General features: G+C 39.9%; 1 protein-coding gene across 1 annotated transcript in view; it reads right to left on the reverse strand.

Annotated features, from left to right (window-relative positions):
* The window catches only part of LOC105467128 (cation channel sperm associated 3), a 47473-nt gene that overhangs the window by 8390 nt on the left and 20648 nt on the right, over window positions 1-18435 (reverse strand). Inside the window, exon 3 of the mRNA XM_011716541.2 lies at window positions 8043-8282. Coding sequence (XP_011714843.1) covers window positions 8043-8282 — 240 coding nt within the window. The remainder of the gene's footprint in view (window positions 1-8042; window positions 8283-18435) is intronic.

Consider the following 18435-nt stretch of genomic DNA (forward strand, 5'->3'; position numbering starts at 1 on the left):
CAGCTGAAGGTCCTGACTGTTAGAAGGAAAACTAACAAACAGAAAGCCAAAACCCCATCCGTACGTCACCATCATCAAAGACCAAAGGTAGATAAAACCACAAAGATGGGGAGAAACCAGAGCAGAAAAGCTGAAAATTCTAAAAATCAGAGCACCTCTTCTCCTCCAAAGGAATGCAGCTCCTCGCCAGCAATGGAACAAAGCTGGACAGAGAATGACTTTGACAAGTTGAGAGAAGACGTCTTCAGACGATCATAATTCTCTGAGCTAAAGGAGGATGTTCAAACCCATCACAAAGAAGCTAAAAACCTTGAAAAAAGATTAGATGAATGACCAACTAGAATAACCAGTGTAGAGAAGTCCTTAAATGACCTGATGGAGCTGAAAACCAGGCACGAGAACTACGTGACGCATGCACAAGCTTCAGGAGCTGATTCGATCAACTGGAAGAAAGCGTATCAGTGATTGAAGATCAAATGAATGAAATGAAGTGAGAAGAGAAGTCTAGAGAAAAAAAAGTAAAACGAACAAAACTCCAAGAAATATGGGACTATGTGAAAAGACTAAATCTACGTCTGATGGGTGTACCTGAAAGTGATGGGGAGAATGGAACCAAGTTGGAAAACACTCTTCAGGATATTATCCAGGAGAACTTCCCCAACCTAGCAAGGCAGGTCAACATTCAAATTCAGGAAATACAGAGAACACCACAAAGATACTCCTCAAGAAGAACAACTCCAAGACACATAATTGTCAGATTCACCAAAGTTGAAATGAAGGAAAAAATGTTAAGGGCAGCCAGAGAGAAAGGTCAGATTATCCACAAAGGGAAGCCCATCAGACTAACAGCGGATCTCTCGGCAGAAACTCTACAAGCCCGAACAGAGTGGGGGCCAATATTCAACATTCTTAAAGAAAAGAATTTTCAACCCAGAATTTCATATCCAGTCAAACTAAGCTTCATAAGTGAAGGAGAAATAAAATCCTTTACAGACAAGCAAATGCTGAGAGATTTTGTCACCACCAGGCCTGCTTTACAAGAGCTCCTGAAGGAAGCACTAAACATGGAAAGGAACAACTGGCACCAGCCACTGCAAAAACATGCCAAATTGTAAAAACCATTCATGCTAGGAAGAAACTGCATCAACTAACAAGCAAAATAACCAGCTAACATCATAATGACAGGATCAAATTCACACATAACAATATAAACCTTAAATGTAAATGGGCTAAATGCTCCAATTAAAAGATACAGACTGGCAAATTGGATAAAGAGTCAATACCCATTAGTGTGCTGTATTCAGGAGACCCATGTCACATGCAGAGACACACATAGGCTCAAAATAAAGGGAAGGAGGAAGATCTACCAAGCAAATGGAAAACAAAAAAAAAAAAAGCAGGGGTTGCAATCCTAGTCTCCGATAAAACAGACTTTAAACCAATAAAGATCAAAAGAGACAAAGAAGGTCATTACATAATGGTAACGGGATCAACTCAACAAGAAGAGTTAACTATCCTAAATATATATGCACCCAATACAAGCACCCAGATTCATAAAGCAAGTCCTTAGAGACCTACAAAGAGACTTAGACTCCCACACAATAATAATGGGAGACTTTAACACCCCACTGTCAACATTAGACAGATCCACGAGACAGAAAGTTAACAAGGATATCCAGGAATTGAACTCAGCTCTGCACGAAGCAGACCTAATAGACATCTACAGAACTTTGCACCCCAAATCAACAGAATATACATTCTTCTCAGCACCACATCGCACTTATTCCAAAATTGACCACACAGTTGGAAGTAAAGCACTCCTCAGCAAATGTAAAAGAACAGAAATTAAAACAAACTGTGTCTCAGATCACAGTGCAATCAAACTAGAACTCAGGATTAAGAAACTCACTCAAAACCACTCAACTACATGGAAACCGAACAACGTGCTCCTGAATGACTACTGGGTACATAACGAAATGAAGGCAGAAATAAAGATGTTCTTTGAAACCAATGAGAACAAAGACACAACATACCGGAATCTCTGGGACACATTTAAAGTAGTGTGTAGAGGGAACTTTATAGCTCTAAATGCCCACAAGAGAAAGCAGGAAAGATCTAAAATTGACACCCTAACATCACAATTAAAAGAACTAGAGAAGCAAGAGCAAACACATTCAAATGCTAGCAGAAGACAAGAAATAACTAAGATCAGAGCAGAACTGAAGGAGATAGAGACACAAAAAAGGCCTTCAAAAAATCAATGAAACCAGGAGCTGGTTTTTTGAAAAGATCAACAAAATTGATAGACTGCTAGCAAGACTAATAAAGAAGAAAAGAGAGAAAAATGAAATAGAAGCAATAAAAAATGATAAAGGGGTTATCACCACCGATCCCACAGAAATACAAACTACCATCAGAGAATACTATAAACACCTCTATGCAAATAAACTAGAAAATCTAGAAGAAATGGATAAATTCCTGGACACATACACCCTCCCAAGACTAAACCAGGAAGAAGATGAATCCCTGAATAGACCAATAACAGGCTCTGAAATTGAGGCAATAATTAATAGCCTACCAACCAAAAAAAGGCCAAGACCAGACGGATTCATAGCCGAATTCTACCAGAGGTATAAGGAGGAGCTGGTACCATTCCTTCTGAAACTATTCCAATCAATAGAAAAAGAGGGACTCCTCCCTAACTCATTTTATGAGGCCAGCATCATCCTGAGCCAAAGCCTGGCAGAGACACAACAAAAAAAGAGAATTTTAGACCAATATCCCTGATGAACATTGATGCAAAAATCCTCAATAAAATACTGGCAAACCAATCCAGAGCACATCAAACAGCTTATCCACCATGATCACGTGGGCTTCATCCCTCGGATGCAAGGCTGGTTCAACACATGAAAATCAGTAAATGTAATCCGTCATATAAACAGAACCAAAGACAAAAACCACAAGATTATCTCAATAGATGCAGAAAAGGCCTTCAACTAAATTCAATAGCTCTTCATGCTAAAAACTCTCAATAAATTAGGTATTGATGGGACGTATCTCAAAATAGTAAGAGCTATTTATGACAAACCTACAGCCAATATCATACTGAATGGGCAAAAACTGGAAGCATTCCCTTTGAAAACTGGCACAAGACAGGGATGCCCTCTCTCACCGCTCCTATTCAACATGGTGTTGGAAGTTCTGGCCAGGGCAATCAGGTAGGATAAAGAAATAAAGGGTATTCAATTAGGAAAAGAGGAAGTCAAATTGTCCCTGTTTGCAGATGACATATTGTATATTTAGAAAACCCCATTGTCTCAGCCCAAAATCTCCTCTGATAAGCAACTTCAGCAAAGTCTCAGGATACAAAATTAATGTGCAAAAATCACAAACACTCCTATACGCCAGTAACAGACAAACAGACAGCCAAATCATGAGTGAACTCCCATTCACAATTGCTTCAAAGAGAATAAAATACCTAGGAATCCAACTTACAAAGGATATGAAGGACCTCTTCAAGGAGAACTAAAAACCACTGCTCAACAAAATAAAAGAGGACACAAACAAATGGAAGAATGTTCCATGCTCATGGATAGGAAGAATCAATATTGTGAAAATGGCCATACTGCCCAAGGTAATTGATAGATTCAATGCCATCCCCATTAAGCTACCAATGACTTTCTTCGCAGAATTGAAAAAAACTACTTTAAAGTTCATATGGAACCAAAAAAGAGCCCGCATTGCCAAGACAATCCTAAGCAAAAAGAACAAAGCTGGAGGCACCATGCTACCTGACTTCAAACTATACTACAAGGCTACAGTAACCAAAACAGCATGGTACTGGTACCAAAACAGAGATATAAACCAACAGAATAGAATAGAGCCCTCAGAAATAATATCACACAACTACAACCATTTGATTTTGACAAACCTGACAAAAGCAAGAAATGGGGAAAGGATTCCTATTCAATAAATAGTGCTGGGAAAACTGGCTAGCCATATGTAGAAAGCTGAAACTGGATCCCTTCCTTAAACCTTATACAAAAATTAATTCAAGATGGATTAAAGACTTAAATGTGGCACCTAAAACCATAAAAACCCTAGAAGAAAACCTAGGCAATACCATTCAGGACATGGGCATGGGCAAAGACTTCATGTCTAAAACACCAAAATAATTGCAACAAAAGCCAAAATTGACAAATGGGATCTAATTAAACTAGAGAGCTTCTGCACAGCAAAAGAAACTACCATCAGAGTGAACAGGCAACCTACAGAATGGGAGAAAATTTTTCCAATCTACCCATTTGACAAAAGGTTAATATCCAGAATCTACAAAGAACTCAAACAAATTTACAAGAAAAAATCAAACAACCCCATCAAAAAGGGGGTGAAGGATATGAACAGACACTTCTCAAAAGAAGACATTCATGCAGCCAACAGACACATGAAAAAATGCTCGGGCCGGGCGCGGTGGCTCAAGCCTGTAATCCCAGCACTTTGGGAGGCCGAGACGGGCAGATCACGAGGTCAGGAGATCGAGACCATCCTGGCTAACCCAGTGAAACCCCGTCTCTACTAAAAGATACAAAAACTTAGCCAGGCGAGGTGGCGGGCGCCTGTAGTCCCAGCTACTCGGGAGGCTGAGGCAGGAGAATGGCGTGAACCCGGGAGGCAGAGCTTGCAGTGAGCTGAGATCCGGCCACTGCACTCCAGCCTGGGCGACAGAGCGAGACTCCGTCTCAAAAAAAAAAAAAAAGAAAAAAAAAAAAAAGAAAAAATGCTCATCATCACTGGCCATCAGAGAAATGCAAATCAAAACCACAATGAGATACCATCTCACATCAGTTAGAATGGCGATCATTAAAAAGTCAGGAAACAACAGGTGCTGGAGAGGATGTGGAGAAATAGGAACATTTTTACACTGTTGGTGGGAGCGGAAACTAGTTCAACCATTGTGGAAGACAGTATGGCGATTCCTCAAGGATCACGAACTAGAAATACCATTTGACTCAGCCATCCCATTACTGGGTATATACCCAAAGGATTATAAATCATGCTGCTATAAAGACATATGCACATGTATGTTAATCACGGTACTATTCACAATTGCAAAGACTTGGAACCAACCCAAATGCCCATCAATGATAGACTGGATTAAGAAAATGTGGCACATACACACCATGGAATACTATACAGCCATAAAAAGGATGAGTTCATCTCCTTTGTAGGGACATGGATGAAGCTGGAAACCATCATTCTCAGCAAACTATCACAAGGACAGAAAACCAAACACCACATGTTCTCACTCATAGGTGGGAATTGAACAATGAGAACACTTGGACACAGGAAGGGGAACATCACACACCAGGGCCTGTTGTAGGGTGGGGGTACGGGGGAGGGATAGTATTAGGAGATATACCTAATGTAAATGATGAGTTAATGGGTGCAGCACACCAACATGGCACATGTATACCTATGTAACAAACCTGCACATTGTGCACATGTACCCTAGAACTTAAAGTATAAAAAAGAAAGAAAGAAAGAAAGAAAGAAAGAAAGAAAGAAAGAAAGAAAGAAAGAAAGAAAGAAAGAAAGAAAGAAAGAAAGAAGAAAGAAAGAAAGAAAGAAAGAAAGAAAGAAAGAAAGAAAGAAAGAAAGAAAGAAAGAAAGAAAGAAAGAAAGAAAGAAAGAAAGAAAGAAAGAACTGGAGGAGAAGCCAGGGTTTGGGATTTGAGGTTGGGGATGGGGGTGAGTGACAAGTTCAGTTTAGACACATCAAATTTGAGAAGCCTGTGAGATGCCCAGGGTGCAGTTGGGTCTAAAGGTCAAAGAGAGAGGGGTAGGCAGGTGGAGGGTCCTGGAAAGTGGAAAAGATCACCCAGAGAGGATGTGCAGAGGGAGCAGAGGAGGAGAACTCAGGGACCATCCTGAGAAAACAGCGTGTATGAGCCAGGCAAAGGATAAACACTCCTGACAAGTCAGGCTGGAGGAAAACCAAGAGAAAGGAGTGACACGGATGCCAAGGGAATTGACCACTGGATTTGAAGACAAGGAGGATGCTGGCAACCTCAGAGAGGCTAGATATTCTGGAGTGTAGGGAAAGCAGCTAGGGCATAAATGATGGACAGGGAAGTGGGACTGGAAGTACAGACACTTTTTCCCAGAGGGTTCGCCATGAAGAGAAGGAGAGGGCAGGCTGGATTGCGTTGTTTGAGAGGGGACACACACAGGCAGGCGCTTGCTTACATGACAGCAAGAAACAAACGAAGGTGTATGCGTGGCAGGGGAGACCTCTAACGCTCCCCTTCTCTTCTCTACCCAGGCCTGGGGCTCCCAGAATGTGGGGCCAGGCCCTAGACAGCAAGCCACCCAAGCCCAGGCGAGGGGCAGCCCCTGACAGGACAGGTCAACACACCCTGACTGAACACAGGAACCCAGACCAGCCCCCGCCTGGAGAAGCATGGACACTGGGTGCAGAGCTAGGTGAACCTACTGTGCACAGGACAAGTGCCTGAGGGCACGATTCAGGGCAGGGGGGCAGCCCTGAGGTTCTTTCTGAAGCCTCTGAGTCAAGGGAGTGTTGGTCACTCCATGGTTTCAGCAACCCAGAAAGACTTCTCAGCAGCAGTAGCCCTTCTAGAGCCACCTTACAGAAGCACAGAGACTATTCCCAGCAAGACAGCAGCAGACTCTCAGCTATTTGGGGAAAGCAGCTAGTGGCCTGGGCCACCAAAAAGCTGAGGCGTCCTGGGTATGTAGTTCAAAGGATGTGTAGCATAAGAAAATCAGGCACTTCGCAGCACAAGAGAGAGGAAAAGTTCAGATGTGGCCTCTGGAGTCAGACACACCTTTCAAATCTCAGCTCTGACATTTCACTGCTGGGTGACCTCAATTTCTTCATCTGTAAAATGGAGCTAATAATACCGTTCTTAGAATTGTTTTTTTTTTTAATTTATTTATTATTATTATACTTTAAGTTGTAGGGTACATGTGCATAACGTGCAGGTTTGTTACATATGTATACTTGTGCCATGTTGGTGTGCTGCACCCATCAACTCATCATTTACATCAGGTATAACTCCCAATGCAATCCCTCCCCCCTCCCCCCTCCCCCCTCCCCATGATAGGCCCCTGTGTGTGATGTTCCCCTTCCTGAGTCTAAGTGATCTTATTGTTCAGTTCCCACCTATGAGTGAGAACATGCGGTGTTTGGTTTTCTGTTCTTGTGATAGTTTGCTAAGAATGATGGTTTCCAGCTGCATCCATGTCCCTACAAAGGACGCAAACTCATCCTTTTTGATGGCTGCATAGTATTCCATGGTGTATATGTGCCACATTTTCTTAATCCAATCTGTCACTGATGGACATTTGGGTTGATTCCAAGTCTTTGCTATTGTGAATAGTGCTGCAATAAACATAAATTTTTGCAATCTACTCATCTGACAAAGGGCTAATATCCAGAACCTACAAAGAACTCAAACAAATTTACAAGAAAAAAACAAACAACCCCATCAAAAAGTGGGCAAAGGATATGAACAGACATTTCTCAAAAGAAGACATTCATACAGCCAACAGACACATGAAAAAATGCTCATCATCACTGGCCATCAGAGAAATGCAAATCAAAACCACAATGAGATACCATCTCACACCAGTTAGAATGGCGATCATTAAAAAGTCAGGAAACAACAGGTGCTGGAGAGGATGTGGAGAAATAGGAACACTTTTACACTGTTGGTGGGATTGTAAACTAGTTCAACCATTATGGAAAACAGTATGGCGATTCCTCAAGGATCTAGAACTAGATGTACCATACGACCCAGCCATCCCATTACTGGGTATATACCCAAAGGATTATAAATTATGCTGCTATAGAATTGTTTTAAGAGTAAATGAGATAATATTGGTAAAGATCAACCTGCCACACACATTGGACTCAACAACTGGAAGATGGTAGTACAGTCATTATTTCCTTAGGGCCTTCGGGGCAAATGGGCCTACAGCCTGCCCTCCCAGCACCATGGCACCCCCAGCGCACTCACCCGGATGCCCCGGCTATAGCCGATAAGTTTGAGGATGCGCAGGGACTGCATGCCATCAGCGATATGCACGTAACTGAACTGTCTGCCCATGAGCTCGCGGACGGTATAGGGGAGAAGCATAATGATCATAACGATCACATCCAGCACGTTGTAGCCGTTCTTCCAGTAGTTGATGGGGTCCACATAGAGCTTCATGGACAACTCAGATGTGCAGATGGACACAAAGAAGATCTCCGAGAGCTACAGGGGTAGCAAAGGTTGGAGAAGTCAGACCGAGCTGCACAGCCCTAGAGCTCTGGCCTGCTCCCTGCCTGAGCCCTGGAAGGGGTGCTCCTAAGTCACCCATGTGACAGAGAAACCCAGGCAGAGTTCCTGGCACACAGCGGACACTTAGTGTGCCTGACTCCCTTCCCCTTCTCTGTCCTTCCTACCCCGTGGCCCTATGCCTGGGGCTGGGTGTGACCCTGGGTACTTGGGAATGACTGACTGGCAGACAGAATGACTGTATAGGCTCTAGCATACTGCAACTCAACCTGAATATAAGGTTTCCCAAGGGAAGGTCCCAAGAGTTTTCTGACCAACTTGAATATACAAACTTTTAGGAATATAGATGAAATACACAGATATCTACTTCTGTTTAATCTATTAACTTAATCATACATATTCAATCTGTTTCTGAAGAATATTCTTTTAGTTTATGAACCAATCTTCTTCAAATTCTTTTCATGCATCTACAACTCTAATGGCTTTGCTTTTACCAAGAAGTACTCTTTGTGTCATCCAAGTGTTTCCTTCCCATCACATGTTGACTATCACGCAATTCCATTCACTCACTGGAAGAGCTGTGATTGGGCACCCACCCTGTACCAAGCAAACATCATTTTAGGCACTGGGAAATGCAACAATGAGTAAGACAGAAAATGTCCAGCCCCCAGGAAGCTTACAGTCTAGTAGGAGAGACAGAAATAAATGCTGGAACAAATGTATATAGAATATAATGTCAGGCAGGAAGGAAAATAAACCAGCCAAAGGAGATAAAGGGACTCACCAGGTTGGAGGAGAAGAGGCAGTCCTAGCAGCTATTTTAAAAAAGATGGAAGCAACCAAACACAGAAGGACAAATATCACATGTTCTCACTCATCTGTGGGAGCTAAAAAAGTGGATCTCATGAAGATAAAGAGTAGACTGGTGGTTACCAGAGGCCAGGAAGGGCAGGGGATGAAGAGAGGTTGGTTAATGGTTACAAATATACACTGAGAAGAAATAAGACCTAATGTTCAATAGATCAATGAAGTGACTATAGTTAACATCAATCTATTGTGCATTTCAAGATAACTAGAAGAGAATAATTCAAATGCTCCTAGCATAAGAAAAAGATAAATATTTAAGGCAATTATCCTGATTTGATTATATGAATGTATCAAGTTATCACATGTAGCCCAAAATACATATATCTAATATGTATTGGAAGGAAGGAAGGAAGGAAGGAAGGAAGGAAGGAAGGAAGGAAGGAAGGAAGGAAGGAAGGAAGGAAGGAAGGGAGGGAGGGAGGGAGGGAGGGAGGGAGGGAGGGAGGGAGGGAGGAAGGAAGAAAGGAGGGAGGGAGGAAGGAAGAAAGAAAAGAAGGAAGGGAGGGAGGTAGGGAGGGAGGGAAAGAAAGGTAGTCAACAGAGGTCTCGCTGAACCCAGGAATCGAGACAAAATAAAAACTGGGGGGAAAACCTTGAGGAAGTGAAGGAATGGTGAGTCCAAGAGCCCTAGGGAGAAAAAGAGGCCGTTCAAGGAACAACAAAGTCAGCAGGGCTAGAACAGAAACAGGGAGAGCAGAGCAGGAGAGGTGGTTAGACAAGCAAACTGTCATGCCTTGTAGGCCTGGTGAGGACTTTGAATTTTAATCTCAGCCTCGGAGGATTTTGAGGAAGGAAGTGATCTGAACTAATTTACATTTTTAAGATATCTCAAAACGATTCTTGTATGTTTTATTGTACACATGTCTAAAGTATCTCTCAGATATATACCTAGGAGTGGAATTACTGCGTTGTAGGATATGAATGTCTTAACTTCACTATATATGGGCAAATTGTTTTCTGAAGTTATTGAACCAATCTACTTTAATATCAGCAATGTTCCTCTTGTTCTACATCCTTGCTAACACTTTGACTATCAGACTTCATCAATCTAACGAATATGAAATAGTATCCTATTTTTAAATTTTTGTTTCTCTAATTATGAATCAAGTTGGGCATTTTTATATGTTTAAATTATGAATTGCCTGTTTCTAATCTTTTGCCAAATTTTCTGCTGTATTGTTTTGTCTTCTTCTTATTGATCAGGAAGACATCTTATATACATTTTGAATCCTAATGCTTTGCCTGTTGTATGTGTTACAAATATCTTCTCCCACACCAACTTATCACATTGACTTTTCACCTTTTTTATAGTTTTTTGTTTGTTTGTTTGTTTGTTTGTTTGTTTGAGACAGAGTCTCACTTTGTCACCCAGGCTGGAGTGCAGTGGCAAGATCTCAGCTCACTGCAACCTCTGCCTCCCAGGTTCAAGCGATTCTCCTGACTCAGCTTCCCAGGTAGCTGGGATTACAGGCGCCTGCCACCACACCTGGCTAATTTTTGTATTTTTAGTAGAGATGGGGTTTCATCATGTTGGCCAGGCTGATTTCGAACTCCTGACCTCAAGTGATCTGCCTGGGTCGGCCTCCCAAAGTGCTGGGATTACAGGTGTGAGCCACCATGCCTGGACAGTTTTATATGTTTATAATTATATCTTCCATGCAGGTAAACCATATAGTCCAGGTTTGTTCGTTTTGGGCAGTAGAAATTTTAAACTAAGACAATGCTTTATAGCCATTAAAGGATATATAATATTTATTTCAGGTTTTTGCTTTCTTATTGAGAGTCAGTTTTATAATTTTTTTAAGAAAATTATCTATTTCAGCTAGGTTTTCAAACTTATTGGCATAAAATTGTTAGATTTCTGATATCTACTGTATCTATACTTCCCTTTTTAATTCCTAATTTAGGGCTTCTATTTATCTTGATCGTCTCATGAAGAAAGTTCTTTATTTTATAATTATTTTCTGAGAGCTAACTTTTGGTTTTGTTGATACTTTCTAAATATATTCTATTGAATCTTCATTTTCTCTTTCATCAATTTCTACTCTTATCTTTACTATTTCCTTCTTTCTACTGTTTTTGGTGTTATTCTGTGGCTCTTTTCCCAACAGTTCAGCTCATTAATTTTTAAAATTGAGATATCATTTAAATACCACAAAATTCACTATTTTTAAGTGTAGAATTTAGTAGTTTTTTTTGTTTGTTTTAGTTTTTAGTATTTTGTACCTTTTTATTGTGGTAAAATATACATCAAATGTATCATTTTTAACCATTTTAAGGTGTACAGTTCAGTGGCACTAAGCGCATTCACAATATTGTACAACTATCACTAGCATTTCCAGAAGGATTTCATCATCCCAAATGGAAACTCTGTACCCAATAAACAGTAAGTTCTCATTGCCCTCTCCCTGCAACCCTAGGTAATCTCTAGTCTACTCTCTGATGGTATGAATTTGCCTATTCTAGGTATCTCATATGGGTGAAATCATACAATATTTGTCCCTTTGTGTCTGGCTTATTTCACTTCATGGAATGTTTCCAAGGTTCATTCCACCTTGTAGCACAGGGAATAGAATAGCAGAATTCTATTTCTAGTATGTGTTAGTTTCTGACTTAAAAATATAATTCTATTCCTTTTTAAAGATGAATAATATAGCATTGTATGCATCTACCATATTTTGTTTATCTATTCATCTGTTGATGGGCATTCAGGCTGCTTCCACATTTTGACTATTGTGAATAATGCGGTTATGAACATGTATGCACATACAAGTATCTGTTTGAGTCCCCGCTTTCCAATCTTTTGTGTATATACCCAGAAGTGGAATTGCTAGATCATGGAATACTATGTTTAACTTTTTGAGAATCTGCCAAACTGTTTTCCACAGTAGTTGTCCCATTGTTACACTCCCACAAGCAATGCAGAATAGTTCTAATTTATCTACATCTTCACCAACACTTGTTATTGTCCATTTGTTGTTGTTGCTTGTTTGTCTGTTTTTTGAGACGGAGTCTTGCTCTGTCGCCCAGGCTGGAGTGCAGTGCATGACCTTCTCACTGCAACCTCTGCCTCCCAGGTTCAAGCGATTCTCCTGCCTCAGCCTCCCGAGTAGCTGGGATTACTGGCACCCGCCACCACACCTGGCTAATTTTTGTATTTTCAGTAGAGATGAGGTTTCACCATGTTGGCCAAACTGGTCTCGAACTCCTGATCTCAACTGATTCACTTGCCTCGGCCTCCCAAAGTGCTAGGCTTACAGGCGTGAGCCACTGCACCCGGCCCCATTTTTTATTGTTTTTTAATAATAACTATTCTAATAGGTGTGAAATTGTATCTCATTGTGGTTTTCATTTGCATTTCCCTAATGACTAGTGATGTGAAACATCTTTTCATGTGCTTATTGGCCATTTGTAATATCTACTTTGGAGAAATGTCTATGTAAGTCTTTTGCCCATTTTTAGATTGGGTTGCTTGTTTTGTTGATGCTGTTGAGTTGTAGAAGTTCTTTATATATTCTAGATATCAATTCTTTATCAGATATATAATTTGCAAATATTTTCTCTCATTCTATGGATTGTCTTTTCACTTTTTTTTTTTTCTCAAAACAGGGTCTTGCTCTGTCACCCAGGCTGGAGTGTAGTGGCACGACCATGGCTCACTGCAGCCTCAACCTCCCAGGCTCAAGCGATCCTCATACCTCAGCCTCCCAAGTAGCTGGGACCATAGGCACATGCCACCACACCTGGCTAATTTTTGTATTTTTTGCAGACAGGGTTTCGTCAGGTTGGTCTAAACTCAAACTGGGCTCAAGCGATCCTCCCACCTCAGCCTCTCAAAGTGCTGAAACTACAGGTATGAACCACCATACTCAGCCTCTTCTCACCTTCTTGATAGTGTCCTTAGATGCATGAATGTTTTAATTTGATGAAGTCCAATTTGTCTGTTTTTTCTTTTATTGTCTGTACTTTTAATGTCATGTGTAAGAATCCATTACCAAATCCAAGTTCATGAAGATTTACCCCTTTGTTTTCTTCTAAAAGTTTTAGTTCTTATATTTTGGTTGTTGATTTAGTTTGTTTTTGTACATGGTGTGAGGTAGGTGTCAAACTTCAGTCTTTTGCAGGTGAATACCAAGTTGTCCAAATACTATTTGTTGAAGAGACTACTACTTTTTCCCCATTGAATTGTCTTGACCCCCTTGTCAAAAAATCAATTGACCATAGATATTTGAATTTATTTCTAGATTCTCAGTTCTATTCCCTTGGTCTATATGTCTATCCTATTGCTAGTACCATGCTGTTTTGATTGCTATATCTTGGTAGTCAGTTTTGAAGTCAGAAAGTGCAAGTCCTCCAACTTTGTTCCTTGTTTTCAATATTGTTTTAGCTATTTGGGGCCCTTTCACATCCATATGAATTTGAAGATCTCCTTTCCCATTTCTGCAACAACAAAAAAACTATTGGAATTTTGACAGAAATTGCATTGCATCTGTAGATTGCTTTGAAAAGTATTGCCATTTTAACAAGATTAAGTCTTCTCTTCCATGAACACAGGATGTCTTTTCAGTTATTCAAGTCTCTTTAATTTCTTTCAGCAACGTTTTGTAGTTTTCAGTATTCATCTCTCACTACCTTAATTTTTTTCCTAGGTATTTTATTCTTTTGGATGCTCTTGTAAAGATAATTTTCTTAATTTCCTTTTCAGATTATTAATTGATAGTGCATAGAAATACAATTGATTTTTTTTCAGTTAATACAGTACAGAGAAAAAAAGAAATATAATTGATTTTGTTGTTAATCTTATATCTTGCAACTTTGCTGAATTTGTTTAATACCTCTTGTGTGTGTGTGAGTATACGGATTCTTTTAGGATTTCCTATATATAAGACCAAGTAATCTGCAAATAGAGATACAGGCATGCCTTGTTTTATTGCACTTCACTTTATTGCACTGTGCAGACACTGCAAGTTTTTCACAAATTTAACTTTTGTGGCAACCCTACATTAAGCAAGTCTATAGGTGTCATTTTTCCAACAGTGTGTGCTCATTTCATGTTTCTGTGTCATATTTTGGTAATTCTCACAATATTTCCAAATTTTTCATTATTATTATATCTGTTATGGTTATCTGTGATCAGTGATCTTTGATGTTACTATTGTGAAAGGAAAATATCCTGGGCACTGAAATCACTAAGCTAAAGGGAGAAGTCAAGCTGAGAACTGCGTAGGGCAAACCTGCCTCCCATTCTATTCAAAGTCACCCCTCTACTCACTGAGATAAATGCATATCTGATTGCCTGCTTTGGAGAGACTGATGAGAAACTCAAAAGAATGCAACTATTTGTCTCTTATCTACCTAGGACCTGAAAGCCCTTCTCCCTGCTTAAGCTGTCCCACCTTTCCAGACCGAACCAATGTTCATCTTACATATCTTGAATGATGTCTCATGTCTGCCTAAAATGTATAAAACCAAACTATGTTCTGACCACCTTGGGCACAAGTCATCAGGACCTCCTGAGGCTGTGTCACAGGCATGCATCCTCAACCCTGGCAAAATAAACTTTCTAAATTTGCTGAGACCTGTCTCAGATTTTCGGGGTTCACACTGTTTTAATTGCTTGGGATGGCATAAACCGGATCCATATAAGACAGCAAACTCAATACATGTGCATGTTCGGACTGCTCCACTGACCAGCCATTCCTCCATCTCTCTCCCTCTGCTGGGGCCTCCTTATTCCTTGAGACATAACAATATTTAAGTCAGGTCAGTTAATAACCCTACAACGATCTCTAAGTGTTCAAGTGAAATGAAGAGTCGCAAGTCTCTCACTTCAAATCAAAAGCTAGAAATAATTAAGCTTAGTGAGGAAAGCATGTTGAAAGCCTAGACCTCTTGCACCAAAAAGTTAGCCAAGTTGGGAATAGAAAGGAAAAGTTCTTGAAGAAAATTTAAAGTGCTATTCCAGTAAACACATAAATGATAAGAAAGCAAAACAGCCCTATTGCTCACATGGAGAAAGTTTTGGCAGTCTGGACAGATCAAACCAGCCACAACATTCCTTAAAACCAAAGCCTAATCCAAAGCAAGGCCCTAACTCTCTTCAATTGTTTGAAGTCTGAGAGAGAGGAGGCTGCCGAAGAAAAGCTGAAAGTTAGCAGAGGTTGGTTCTTGAGGTTTGAGAAAATAACGCATCTCCAGAACATAAAAGTACAACATGAAGCAGCAAGTGCTGATAGAGAAGCTGCAATGCCTTATCTAGAAGACCTAGCTAAGAGAGTTGATGAAAGTGGCTACACTCAACAACAGATGTTCAATGTGACAAAGTAGACAAAAAAGCTTTATATCTGAAGAAGAAGCCATCTAGGACTTTCCTAGCTACAGGGGAAAAGTAAGGCCTGGCTTCAAAAGTTCAAAGGACAGGCTGAATCTCTTGTTAGGGGGTAATGCAGCTGGTGACTTTAAGTTGAAGCCAGTGCTCATTTACCATTCCAAAAATCCTAGAGCCCTTAAGAATGATGCTAAATCCACTCTGCCTGTGCTCTAAAAATGGAACAATAAAGCCCAGATGACAGCACATTGGTTTACAGCATGGTTTATGGAATATTTTAAGCCCACTGTTGAGACATATTGCTCAGAAAAAAAGATTCCTTTCAAAATGTTACTGCCCATTGACAATGCACCTGGTCACCTAAGAGTTCTGGTGGAGATGTATAAAAAGATGAAGAAGTTGTTTTCAGGCCGGCTAATAAAATATCCATTCTGATCAAGGAGTCATTTCAACTTTTAACTCTTATTATTTAAGAAATATATTTCATAAATACATAGCATATGTATTTATAGTATTTATAGACAGTGATTCTTCTGATGGGTCTGGGTAAAGTAAATTGAAAACCTTCTGGAAAGAATTCACCATTCTAGATGCCATTAGGAACATTCAGGACTCACAAGAGATCAAAATATCTACATGAACAGGAATTTGGAAGAGGTTGATTCCAATCTTCGCGGATGACTTTGAGGGGTTCAAGACTTCACTGGAGGAAGTAATTGCAGATGTTGTGGAAATAGCAAGTGAACTAGAATTAGAAGTGGAGCTTGAAGATGTGACTAAACTGCTGCAATCTCATGATAAAACTTGAAGAGATGAGGAGTTGCTTTTCATGGGTGAGCAAAGAAACTGGTTTCTTGAGATGGAATCTACACCTGGTGAAGATGCTGTGAAAGCTGTTGAAATGACAACAAAGGATTTAGAATATTCCATAAACTTCGTTGATAAAAGCAGCAGCAGGGTTTGAGAGGATTGGCTTCAACTTTGAAAGAAGTTCTACTGTGGGTAATAAGTTAACAACCAGCATCACTTGCTACAGAAAAATCTTTCATGAAAGGAAGAGTTGATTGATGTGGCAAACTTCCTTGTTGTCTTATTTTAAGAAATTGCCACAGACACTCCGGCCTTCAGCAACCATCACCCTGATCAGTCAACAGCCATCAACATCAAGGCAAGACCCTCCACCAGCAAAAAGATTATGTCTTGCTGAAGGCTCAGATTATTGTTGGCATTTTTTAGCAATAAAGTATTTTAAAATTAAGGTATATACATTTTTTTTAGATCTAATGCTATTGCACACTTAACAGACTCAGTATAATGTAAACTTAACTTTTATATGTACCAGGAAACAAAATAAAATCACATGACTCACTTTATTGTGGTCTGAAATTTAATCCACAATATCTCTGACGCATGTTCATAGCTTTACTTCTTTCTTTTCAATTTAAATTTGTTTCTTTTTCTTGACTGATGATTCTGGCTAGAACTTTCAGTACAATGTTAAATCGTGGTGAAAGCAGTCATATTAGTCTTGTTCCTAATCTTAGGGGGAAGACTTTTCGTCTTTCTCAATTAAGTCTGAAGCTAACTGTGGGTTTTTTCATAAATGCCCTTTATCAAGTTAAGGAATTTCCTTTCTATTTGTAGTTTACTTTTTTATATATAATGAAAGAATGTGGGATTTCATCAAATGCTTTTTCTACATCAACTGAGGTGAACTTTTTTCCTTCATTCTACTGGTGTATTACATTGACTGATTTTTGTATTTTGAATCACCCTTGCTTTCCTGAGATAAATCCCACTTGATCGTGGTGTATAATTCTGCTAAGTATGCTTCTGGCTGGCTCCAGTTTGTTACTCTCTCAATTACAATTTTTGCATCTATATTCTTAAAGAACATCTGTCTATAGTTTTCTTTTCTTATGATGTTTTGTGCTGGTCTCATGGATAAGCTCAGAAGTCTTCCCTCTTCTCTTTTTTGGTAGAGTTTGGGAATAATTGGTGTTAGTCTTTCCTTAAATGACTGGTAGAATTCACATGTGAAACTACCTCGTCCTGAGATTTTCATTGTTGGGAGGTTTTTGATTACTGATTCAATCTTTTGTTATCTGTTCTGATGGGTCAGTTTTCTATTTCTTCTTGAGTCAATTTGTGTGCTGTCCATTTCACCTAGATGATTTAACTTGTTGGCATATAATTGCTTATGGTATTCTCTTATAACCCTTTTTGCTTCGATAAGGTCAGTAGAAATGTCCCAAATTTCATTTCTGACATTAGTAATTTGAGTCTTATTTTCTTAGTCAATCTAGCTAAAGGCTTGTCAATTTGTTGATCTTTTTAAAGAACCAACTTTTGATTTTGTTCATTTTCTCTATTGTTTCTCTACCCTCTATTTTGTTTATCTCGTTCTAGTATTTTTTTATTTCCTTCCTTCTGCTAGCTTTATCTGCTCTTCTTTTTCTAGTTCCTTAAGGCATAAAGTTAGGTTACTGATTTGAGACCTTTCTTCTTTTCTAATGTTAAGCATTTATAGGTACAAATTTTCCTCTGAACACTGCTTTCACTGCATCCTGTGAATTTTGTTATATTATGTTTTTTATTTTCTTTTTTTTTTTGTTTTGTTTTGTTTTGTTTTGTTTTTGGAGACGGAGTCTCACGCTGTTGCCCAGGCTGGAGTGCAGTGGCGCGATCTCGGCTCACTGCAAGCTCCGCCTCCCGGGTTCCCGCCATTCTCCTGCCTCAGCCTCCTGAGTAGCTGGGACTACAGGCGCCCGCCACCGCGCCCGGCTAATTTTTTGTATTTTTAGTAGAGACGGGGTTTCACTGTGGTCTCGATCTCCTGACCTTGTGATCCGCCCGCCTCGGCCTCCCAAAGTGCTGGGATTACAGGCTTGAGCCACCGCGCCCGGCCCTATGTTTTTTATTTTCATCTTATAT

The sequence above is a fragment of the Macaca nemestrina genome, chromosome 6, assembly GCF_043159975.1.
Source record: "Macaca nemestrina isolate mMacNem1 chromosome 6, mMacNem.hap1, whole genome shotgun sequence".
Lineage (NCBI taxonomy): Eukaryota > Metazoa > Chordata > Mammalia > Primates > Cercopithecidae > Macaca > Macaca nemestrina.